Source organism: Cinclus cinclus, chromosome 1, assembly GCF_963662255.1.
Source record: "Cinclus cinclus chromosome 1, bCinCin1.1, whole genome shotgun sequence".
In the NCBI taxonomy this organism is placed as follows: Eukaryota; Metazoa; Chordata; class Aves; order Passeriformes; family Cinclidae; genus Cinclus; species Cinclus cinclus.
In genome coordinates, this window is record NC_085046.1 from 105,550,577 (window position 1) to 105,561,947 (window position 11,371).

Below are 11,371 nucleotides of genomic sequence, written 5' to 3' on the forward strand. Positions count from 1 at the left end.
TGGTTCTGGAGCGGAAAGGTCACCCCCGAGCCTCCTTTTCTGCAGGCTGAACACCCCCAGCCCCCTCAGCCGCTCCTCATGGCACATGTGCTCCAGACCCTTCATCAGCTCTGTTGCCCTTCTCTGGACTCCATTTCATCCATTTGTTTTGCCACTGGCTTACTGTTTGATTTGTTGGGGTTATTCTTCCCCTCCCACCGTTCCCTTGGTTACTTCCCGAGATAAAAACGTCAGCTATTTAATTTCTCCCTTTGGCGTCACTGCCAGCCCGACGCTGCCCCTCGGGCAGGGCCGGCCGCGCTGGGGATCCCTGACAGGCTCCGCCCGCCGGTGAGGCCGCGGCCGCCCCGTGACATCACCGGAAAGGCGGGGCACCCCCGGCCAATGGGCCGCCTGACGGCCGCGCCGAACCGGGGAGGACCCGGAAGGTTTCGCGATCGGAGCTGTTGCTGCCCCGCGGAGAGACCCCGCTGCCGCTGCCGCCGCTGCCGCCGCTGCCGCCCGCCCCTGCGTGCCCGATGGACTCGGTGGGAGTCGCCGCCGCCGCCGCGCCCGACGCCGGGCCGGGCCCCGCCTGGCAGAGCAAGGTGAGCGCTGTGCCGGCACCGGGGGGTCGTGGCTCCGCCGAGGTGCAGGAGCAGGAGGAGAAGGTCCGAGGCCGTGGGGAGGGCGCTGCGAACTGCTGCCAGCATCACCAGGGTCACGGTCACTCGGCAGAGCGAGCCGAGCGCGGTCTGCTGCTACGGGCAATTACCGCCTGGGTGGCGAGACCTGTTGTGACAGCCTGCTCACTGAGTCGCTTCCCTCCGAGGGAGTTGGAGCCGAGCGAGCTCGGTTATCCCGGCGGCAGGCAGCGAGTCCCAGCTCGCTTGGATTCGCCGCTCCCCATGCCGGCCTCCCCGAGCGAGGTGTGCGTGTCCCTCTGCGGTTTTGAGGGAATGTTTTACGGTGGTTGACCTTTCAGGGCTCTGGAAGCGGGGGAGGAAGCTGTGCGTATGCCATTGCTGTTGGCTCGTTCCAAGAGAAATTCTTCGTAGGTTGTGTGTCTGCTTGTATGCAAACCTCCTTGGAAGGCTTTACCCCTGTCTCCCGAGGGTACTGACACTGACAAATTGACTTTTTTTCCTTCATTAGTAAGTGACTATCAACAGTTTTTCAACCCGTTCTCCCTATTGAGTTTATGAAATTACTTCTTGAGTAGTTCCCCGAGTATCTGTAGAAGAGCCCTTACAGGATTACATGAGTTTATTGAGCCAGCGATAGCTAATTATCCTGACTATTGTGTTGTCACTGCACAAGCCTTGCTGACTTGAATAAAATGTTTATTTACAGTGTCCGTGGGGAGCCCCTAGCACAACATCAATATCATGTTCTCTTGCTGATGTAATGAGTGAACAGCTGGCAAAAGAATTGCAGCTGGAAGAAGAAAATGCTGCTTTTCCTGAAGTGGTTGCGTAAGTTGAAGTCCTGGATTAGTGATCTCCATAGTTGCGATGCCATCTTCTCTCTCTCTTGTGCATTTTCTTACCATGAACTCAGTGCACAGCAGTATAGTAAATGATTTGCCTGTTGCCCCTAACTCTGCTTCTTCAGATCTTCTTCAGTAAAGATGACTTCCGCAGCTAAAAGTCTTCCTTGGGTTTTCTTCTCTGTTGCTCTTCCTTCCTTGTTGATGTTTTCTTTGTATTTTCTGGAGGTGTAACACAGTCTGTAAGCTATGTTTAGAGAAATGTCAGAAATGTTTTTTTTTTTTCCAAGTTCCTTTTAGGAACTCTTGTCAACAGTGTACAATGTTATTTTGAGAACCATCAGGTATATCACCTGTATCCTCCCACTACATGAAAGCTCTAAACAAAGGCCAAGAGCTTGCTAGTTCTAAAATTGTAAATTTTTTTACTATCTTTCCTGTGAAGCAGAACAAAGCAACACTATTTGGGATGTTTTAAACATATATGTAAGTATACACATGCATACACCTGTAGTCTATGTGTATACACTGCCTTTTTTTTTTTTCCTGAAGGACATCTTAAAAATAGAGCTTAATGCTTCTTGCAGAGTGGTAAACAACCAAAAGTTTAAGTATAAGTTTAAGTAAAATTTGCCACTCACTGTAAATGAGTAGTAAAGTGAAATGAAGTCATGATCTATTAATATATAGTGTTGGCTTGGAGAGGAGGCAGACAGCTGAGATCTATTCCTTTCTGTGTAGCTCTGTGTGAAGTCTGCTGTGCAGAGTGGGAAGATGGTATAAAGCAGTGTTTCTGTTTAGATTGTTATGTTTAATTTTTTAAAATTCCTGTTTTCATCATACGCAGTGCTGCTGAAGGACCATTTATTACAGGAGAAAATATTGACACTTCTAGTGATCTAATGCTAGCTCAGATGCTGCAGATGGAATTTGACAGGGAATACGATGCACAGCTTCGGCGTGAAGAGAAGAAGATCAATGGAGATAGCAAAGGTACCTTCATCTGAAGGAATATTTTAGCTTTGGAGCTATTCTTGGTGCTTAGCTTAATTTGGCAGAGCTGTGAGGAAGTTGCAAATCCCTGATATCCTTATTTGGTTTGTTTTTCAAGTCTCCATATCCTTTGAAAATTATCGGAAGGTGCATCCCTATGACAGTGACAGCTCAGAGGATGAGGTTGATTGGCAGGATACCCGTCATGATCCATACAGAGCAGGTATGTGACAGCTTTAAACAAGACAATTTCTTCAGCCAATAGACCTGAGAATATGATAGAGTTAAATTAGATCTTGTTTTAATGTAAGGAGAGACACCAGCTACATTAAAATCAGATCACCTCAGTCGGAGGTATCAGCAGGAGGTTGGGTGGGTAACATCAGGCTTCTGCCTGCCAGCATATTGGCTGTATACTGGCAAAATAACCAGTGTACATGGGAAGTATTGTGGGATGTGCTTATTTGTCATCTATGTTTGGATGATATGGCTTACATATCATCTCCACATGATATTGAATACTCCTGTTGTAGCATGCCAGAAATGTGTCTGACACCCCAGAGAAGTAAGTTGTAACATAGCCAAAGAAGCTGTCATGCTTAGGATAAGAGAAGACTGTATTAAGATTGGACAATTGAAATAATTTATTCTGTCTTATAAATAAAATTATGCTCTTTTGTGGATATTGTGGGACTTCAATGAGCATTGGTTATGTTTGTTTAGATGTAAAGTTCAGTTTATTTTTCTCACTGCTGGCAGATAAACCTACTACTACACCAAGAAGGGGTTTCATAGGGAAAGGAAAAGACATTACTACGAAACATGATGAAGTGGTATGTGGAAGAAAAAACACTGCTCGCATGGAAAATGTAAGTGCAAACTTAGGGAAACTTATTTTGTGTGTGTAAAACTGGAATTCTGCAATTCAGCCAGAGAACTAATGCTTGTCCACCAGTGCTGCTGGGTAGGGTGCTGACTTTTATTTTTTTCCCCTGTTGGATGAAAGCAATGCAGTCCTTGCTTTATTGGTTATTCACATTGGCAGTTTGAGTTTTATGGGTTTTCTGTTTAATAATGGTTTGTTATTGAGCAATTCAAGAATTTGCACAGAACTGTTTTGCCAAAACAAAACTATCAGCAAGTTTGGCACACAAGCAAATAAAACACAAAAGCTACTTTTGAAGAGCACAGATGTATAATCTTTTTACTAATTAATTTTGTCTGATAAGCAAAGTAACTTATTTTTAGTCAGTTGTTTGACTTACAGCTTTTCAGTCTGTTTATCTGTAGTACATACCTTTCATTTTCTTTAAGGTAACTGGTTCAACTTCTGTAAATAAGAATATGCTGCAAGTGCTATTTTTGTAGGATGTTAGGTAATCTTATATCAATTTGGGCAGAACTTTGAGTTCTGAGTTTAAAGCAGTGTTTTTTAACATAGTGACAACAGTACACAAAGTGGGTTTTGCAAAGGTCCAGTTATATCCTGAGATTTTCCAAATCAGAATGAGAAATTTCTGTTTGTGCCAACTTTTGGCATCTGCTAGTAACAACGCTTAAATTCCTATTATTTCTACTTGTAGTTTGCACCTGAATTCCAAGTTGGGGATGGAATTGGGATGGACTTAAAGCTGTCAAATCAAGTCTTCAATGCCTTAAAACAGCATGCATACTCTGAGGAACGTCGAAGTGCAAGGCTCCACGAGAAGAAGGAGCACTCCACTGCTGTATGTTTTCAGTAAAGTCTATCTACTCCTTATCTTGTGTAATAGCTAAACACTGCTGGGTAACTTCTTGCAACATTCCATTTTTAGCAAAACAGCTAAGCAACTTTAAGTTAACATTACTGAAGGAAGTTATATCAGCCAGTTCCTACTAGAAAAAGGGAGCTGCATTACTGTGAGAGCTGCATTACTGTGAGAGCCATGTCGAAGTAAGAGCAAGCAGCTACTGTTTTTTTCTGTCTTTGTAAACTTGTCTTTTAATCAGCTATTAATAATAAACTGCCTGGAAATTACTTATAGAAACATCCAGAGGATTAATCCTCTGCAGTTGAACTATATGGCTCCAAATATCGGTCTTCATAACAAGTTTCAGGAAGATTAGGTGACCAACTGACCTAATAATTTAGGAATTTACTTGATAGACTGTATGGGTGAGTTTGGAATAGGGCCTCTGATGATTCCTGATGTGGACTTCTTCACATTTGTGTGTTTTGCTTTGGTTTATTGTTACTTATTTCAAAGAAATATAATACTTGGGATATTGTGATTCATGATTTGTAAAGACTTCTTGAAAACACTGTGGAAAGTGCTGTCGAGCCACAGTCTATATTGTGCAATTAGTTAAATACTCTATGTGCTGCACAGCTAATGGGAAACTAAGAATATTAAATCATTAAATCACTCCTGGAGCAGATTTGCTTTGCTTCAGATGTTTATTTTGGTTTGGCTTTTTTCCTCCCCTCTGTCAGTTAAGAGAAATTTTATTAATACATTATTCTTTCCACTTAATTGAATTCTTACAGTATATAAATATTCTAAACTCATGGTAAAGCAAAGAACTGCCTTACTGAACTGAGTATTCATGTCTTGCATATTAATTCTATTAATCTCTTGTAGGAGAAAGCAGTGGATCCTAAAACACGTTTACTTCTGTACAAGATGGTCAATTCTGGGATGCTGGAGACCATTACAGGCTGCATCAGCACAGGAAAAGAATCTGTTGTTTTTCATGCCTATGGAGGAAAGTGAGTATATTTTTTGTTAATGATGATAGGTTTAAGTACAAGAGATGACTTGAAAAGCAGAAAACACAAAAATATTTAAACATCCACATCTTTTTTGTTTCTGAGACTTAGAGGCTGTATTCATGTATGTGCATATAATAATAAAATCTGAAAACCTAATCATGCCAACCATAAAGTAGAATAATCCCCACTTTCCTTCTTGGAGGCTATTAATGAATGGGGACAAATCCACCACACCTTTCTGTGGAAAAATATGTACTCCTTCTGGAAAAAAAAGAAATCTTGAGATTTTTGAGAAACTCTTTCCACCAACCTGCCTCAGAGCACAGAGCTGTTGTGAGGATCTTGGGCTACCTGAAGGTTGTCTTTCCATAGAGGTTGCTCTGTTGTCAGCTCTCTGTTTGCAGCTCAGTGGAGGTGCTGTTTGTTACTTTCAGGTTATCTTGAGAATAGTGTTGGGATGCTGCTTACTTCTTGAATCCTTCCTGCCATACTGGAAGGATTAGAGTGCATTATGGTGACTGGATTGTGTTTAACTGACCTTAAACCAGTGATATTTGAAAAAGAACTAATAAAACTCAAATACAGATAATGTATTTAGAGATGTCAAGAGAGAAAGTTGGAGAAGTTGAGAGTTGGGGAGAAAAGATGTGCCTTAACAAATCGGAAGAGGTAACCTATTTGATAAGCAACTTATAATCAAAATGCCAAAACCCAAACATCCATATATAAGTTTAATAATATAATTGTTACAAGCTTAAATTGGCTTCTAAATGTGATAGAAAATTAGATACTATCTTATATAAAAAACTGCTGTATGTTGCAATGTATAAAAACCCAAACCCATGCATTTGCTTGTAAATGTGAATAGTTAACTTTGTTACATATTTGTCTTATTCCATGAGCAGTGCAACTGAAGATAAAGTTATTCCTGCAGAATGTGCCATCAAAGTGTTTAAAACAACTCTTAACGAATTCAAGAACCGTGACAAATACATTAAGGATGACTACAGGTTTAAAGACCGCTTCAGTAAATTGAATCCACGAAAAATTATTAGAATGTGGGCTGAGAAAGAAATGCATAACTTAACAAGGTAAAGAAAGAAAAAGGAAGTAGTAGCCAAATGCCTGTCAGTTTCCTATTCCCTGTTTAAGGAAGATGCTTTATGTCTGGGTATTTGACTTTTAGGCCAAAATAATATACAACCTGGAACAGATTGAATAAGCGTCTGATTTTTTTATAGTTTAATAAGTTGTCAGCATCTTCAGTGATTTTGCAGCAGAATTTACAGGTTCATGAAATTAACAGGTTCTAGTTGTAAAAGTGATTAGTATTCAGTGAGCATTTTTAGCTTCACTTATAACTTCTGAATCTGAATTTTCCTGTGTAAAATGTTGTGCAATATATATATAAAATTATTCAGTTTTCAGTTCTGTCAAAGACTTTATTTACTCTGGATTAAGTTTCTCACACAGCTTTCAGGTTGCAAATGAGATAGTGGGAACTAGAACTTTGGGGACTTTGAAACTTTTGTTCTGTTTTTCTTAATCAGTATCTATCTTCTGATCCACAGAATGCAAAATGCAGGAATTCCTTGCCCTCAAGTGGTTATCCTTAAGAAACATGTCTTGGTTATGTCTTTCATTGGCCAGGATCAAGTCCCAGCTCCTAAACTAAAGGATGTAACGCTTAGTAGTGAAGATATGAAAAAGGCCTACTATCAGATTCTTAATGTAAGATGATGCTGATTTCTCCTCCAGTTCTGGGTTGCATTTGCATTTAAGGGAATAACTGTAAGGACAAATGAGCACTTATTTACATTTCAGGATGCTTACATAATCTTCAAGATACGAAGTCCAAAGTCTTATTTTGCTGCTGTTTAATGTGTGACTTAGAATCAGTAAGAAATTATGCACTGAAAAAAAACTAGAATTAAATTTAATCTTAATCTGTGTGGAAAGCATACTGGAATTTGATGACAAACAGATGCTTAACAGCAGAAGAATTGTGAGCAAGTAGTCCTTCTTTTATAGAAGCAGTATGTGGTTTAGAAAATTCTCTGATGTCTCTCTGGGCTTACCAGACACTTAATTTACAATGCTTAAGCACTCGCCAGTGAATCGCCTGCCCCCTTTTCAGCAAACCTAGATTCTCATAGAAACTGGAGAATTAATTAAAGCATCCACCATGAAATATTCTAATTTCCTGTTATCTGCTTGGTTCAAACACACACCTGCTAACTGTCCACTCACATTATAGATATTAAAAAAATCCAACCAGTCAACTAGCCCCACAACTTGGTAACAGGAGTGGACTAGGTCTCAAATGCATGAGACCAGTGAGCAACACAGTTGTGTTTCAGGTGAATTTGTGTACTGGTTAGGATTCAGTCTCTACAACTGTGAGACTTCCTTCTTGTGTGACAGAAGTGAAAATTACATGTGTGTAGAGAACATGCTTATCTGTCTCCTGCACTTGGACTGCTTGGCAGAGCTGACTTGAGTTTACCAGAGTAGCTCTTCTGACTTTGCCAAAACTAAGCTCAGTGATAAAAGCTTAGTTTGCTGACAGTTTGCCAAAACTGCAATTCCCTGGATGGAGGTGTAGTGAAGACTTGGGTAAAAACTGTATAAATTATGTGGGTGATTAGGGAAAGGTTGGGGTTGTTTTGGCTTTTTTTTTTTTTTAATAGTCATGCTAGCAATATTTATTTGAAGTATAGGATACTTCCTTCATTAATTTGGTTCCTTGCAGATGATGCAGCAGTTGTATAGGGAGTGCAACCTGGTCCATGCAGATCTGAGTGAATACAACATGCTTTGGCATGATGGGAAGGTGAGTTTGTTCTTAATTTGGGGGGAAAAGGTTTTGGCTACTGCTAAATACTAACACAAAGTGAATTTCTATTTCTCTGTGACTACAGGTCTGGCTCATTGATGTCAGTCAGTCTGTGGAGCCAACCCATCCTCATGGACTTGAGTTTTTGTTCAGAGACTGTAGGAATGTTTCACAGGTAGGACCTCCTGACAATCTTCTGTTATGCTGCATGTTTTCTAAGATACAAGATATCTTAGAAATATAGAAGATTACTCTTAGAGATTTTCCATGCTGATAGTGTCCTCTGAAAATGAAAAAAATGTGGAAAAGTAAAATGATACCACTAGAACTTAAAACTTCTTTCAGTTATGTTTATCTGTGGGTCAACAAAAAAATGTAATCTTGGGTAAATGTAGTAACTGGGGAAAGTCAAAGGAATATTTTGTTCTCTGTAGAAAAGTGCTTAATGTGTGCTCTTTATATTGACTAGTTCTTCCAGAAAGGAGGCGTGGCAGAAGCACTTAATGAGCGTGAACTCTTCAACGCTGTCTCAGGTTTAAATATTACAGCTGACAATGAAGTAGACTTCCAAGCAGAGGTATAGCTTTCTCTGTCTAACAGTTTTAATTTGGTTAGCTATGGTAGCTATTATAATACCTTAACTTTCCACATTTAGTTTGTGTGATTGGTATGAGTAAAATTTCAGCAGTTATTCTGCATCTCTTCTTAAAACCTTGGGTATTTCAACCTAGTACAGGTACTGTACTTGACAGAAACTCAGATTGACAGACCTCTCTACCCCCTTTCCAAGCAGAAAAGACTTCATGTTGAATATAATTGCTTCATTTCGGTATTAAGGCAAATCTAGTGATATATTTTAATTTAAAAGCTGTTGTCTTGCCTTATGTACATTAAAGGTTGTACAGCAAAAGGAAAGTTGGGTTAAAAATAGTAATTATTCTACAGCTTATTTTTCATGGCTTAGATGTTAATTTACTTGGATTTAAAGTTCTGGCATTTTTAATTTCGAAGTTTAAAATCATGCTGATGTAAAAAATACGTACTTAGGAATCTTTGGCCACTGTTGGCTTTTAATTTTCAACCTTTGGCTGTAACTCCTCAAGGCCTGCGTCCTGATACCAGATTTTTAAAAAAAACAAGTTGTCAAATGTTCCATATTTTCTAATTCAAGTAAGGGCAATATGGCAATTCTGCTCTTGCTAATTACTAATGACATTGCAGGTTTGTGCTAGTCCAGCATGGAGTAGGTGGGAGCTGGAAATCAGGTGGCTCCTGAGGCAGGTGGTCAAAGTGAGAAAGAGATAAAGGGAACACAGTGTCACAGTTCCACAACCTCTTTGTTGGAGAAAGGTACCCTTCTGTACTTTGAGGAATACAGCTGAAGTCTTAAGAAATCATCCAGTCCTCCCTGCAAGTGGTGCATTTTAGTTACCTAGCTTCAAGCTGTAAAGGAGTGCATTTTAGTAACTTGTTGAGAACAGATGTTTCAAGGTGTACCTTGCTGTATTCGAGCTGTTACAAGTGACTGAACCTTTGAAATAACAACATTTTACGTACCTGCTCTGACCTCCAAAGCTACTTTTTTAATGCTGTTTAGAAGCATTCTGCTGCTGGCATGGTTTTATGATTTCAGCATGGTTTTACTTTTTGCTCTCTAGATTGAAGCCTTGGAGAAGATGAATGAAGATCATGTGCAGAATCATGGAAAGAAACTGTCCACGTTTTCCAGTGATGGAGACCCACCTATATATGATGAATAGCACTTAGTTTATAGCTGCTGATGAGACAAAACACAGATTTACTGCTTCTGACTATGTTGATGCAGTGATAAATGCCAACTGCCATTGTCAAGAGAGTGGTTGGCTGGGAATACTAAAATGGAAAACACAGCAAGCATATGGTGATGCCTCAGTGGTTTGCTTTTTTTTTTTTTTTTTTTTTTTTTTTTTTTAAGCTAATCCCACACATCAGGCTGGCACTGTGAGAATGGATTGTCACTATCACTTTGAACAGACTGACAACTTCACCAATTGCCCAGTTACATGAGACTAATGTAGCTCAGATGGTCATATTTTGTGTGATTGAGAGCATACACGTCTTTTAGTCTAAAAAATATTTTGAAATTATCTGTATTGTCCCAAGTATTTAGTGGGAAAGCACATTAGAAAAGTCCCTCTCGTTTTTACCTAATGCAACTTGAAAAAGTAATCAAACATTGTCTATGGACACAATGTCTTTCATACATGTCCACCAAGGGCAAAATGAAAAGGCAAACTGGGCACTGCAATCATATGAAAATGTTCATTTAGCAAAGTAATATGTTTATAAATGCAAAAGTCTGGACTTCTTCATTTGAACTACAGGGAATGTAGCTCTAATTATCTCTGTAAATACTGTTGGGTACTACATGGGAAACAGATTTGATTCCAACCAGCAGAGGACTCCTGTGGTGATATGGCAGGAAATCCTGAGTCAACGATGTATAATAAAGAGTCAGTTCAGGTAGCTTTACTCTTAATACACAAATGGTTCCAAGAACTTGGTGCAAGCCAAAAATAAAATTATAATAAGCCTGTCTTGGGAGCATCAAGTGTTCTTGCCCTAAAGATAATCATAGATAAATCTGAGTATTCTTTTTGCACCTATAAGCAAAAAAACCCTTTACTTAGAAATAATGATGACTTAGACTGGTTTCTACAGCCTATTTATTCTTAATGTCAGTCTTTTTTTTCCCCAGCAGTTTATAAAAATCTACTGATGTTTCTCTCTCCAAAAAACACATGGAAAGATGATCTGATGTGGTGAGATAGTTTGGAATTAAGGAATTCTAGTCAACTTTTTAACTGATTTCTGGTTTCTAGTTTCTGGTGCTGCTCTTTATCAAGCAGAATATAGTGATGCTAGATGTGACCTTCTCACAGAGTGTGCTGTGAAAGTGACTTTTAAATCTCTTTTTGTTGGGAAACTGGTGGTGAAGTAAAATTTTAAGATCTTGTGGTGGTATTCTTGCATGGTTCTTTGCATCCCAGAGGCCTTCACTGATCATTGGTGCTTCACTACAGCAGTCTTAGGGTAGGACTACACTAATTCCAACAAGATAAAAATTACTGTTTGGGTGGGTGCTACATGAACAGTAAACAACCTTGGTTTTGCCAGTTTCATCCCAACACTTAGGTTTGCCAGTTTCATTCCCAGAAAAAGAAGGATCCTCTTCCTTTTTCTAAATCAGGTAAGTATCTTGCATTTACCCCTCACTTTTGAAATAAAATAATTTGTATATTTTGGATACTTAAGTCTGTTCCGAGTTTCTCTGTTACTTAAG

At 39.5% G+C, this 11,371-nt stretch overlaps 1 protein-coding gene across 2 annotated transcripts; it reads left to right on the forward strand.

The window, feature by feature from the left end:
• Positions 1–440: 440 nt before the first annotated feature.
• Positions 441–11,043, forward strand: RIOK3 (RIO kinase 3). 2 transcript variants are annotated; one of them, XM_062488556.1, is made up of 13 exons: positions 441–587; positions 1,333–1,454; positions 2,316–2,461; positions 2,580–2,684; positions 3,221–3,330; positions 4,045–4,188; positions 5,083–5,210; positions 6,116–6,304; positions 6,785–6,944; positions 7,966–8,046; positions 8,135–8,224; positions 8,519–8,626; positions 9,708–11,043. In XM_062488556.1, exons 1-13 carry the CDS (start codon positions 519–521, stop codon positions 9,807–9,809), a joined length of 1,554 nt encoding a protein of 517 aa, XP_062344540.1. In that variant the 5' UTR covers positions 441–518; the 3' UTR covers positions 9,810–11,043. The 2 variants fall into 2 exon arrangements, with proteins under 2 accessions (XP_062344540.1, XP_062344531.1); XM_062488547.1 differs by having other exon boundaries at positions 6,119–6,304.
• The last annotated feature ends 328 nt before the right edge of the window (positions 11,044–11,371 follow it).

Excerpts from the sequence above, each read along its gene's own strand:
- RIOK3 (XM_062488556.1), top strand. The coding sequence starts at position 519 with ATGGACTCGGTGGGAGTCGCCGCCGCCGCCGCGCCCGACGCCGGGCCG. Across the intron at positions 5,211-6,115 it reads TTTCATGCCTATGGAGGAAA|CAGTGCAACTGAAGATAAAG; the intron begins GTGAGTATATTT and ends TTATTCCATGAG. Across the intron at positions 8,047-8,134 it reads TGCTTTGGCATGATGGGAAG|GTCTGGCTCATTGATGTCAG; the intron begins GTGAGTTTGTTC and ends CTGTGACTACAG.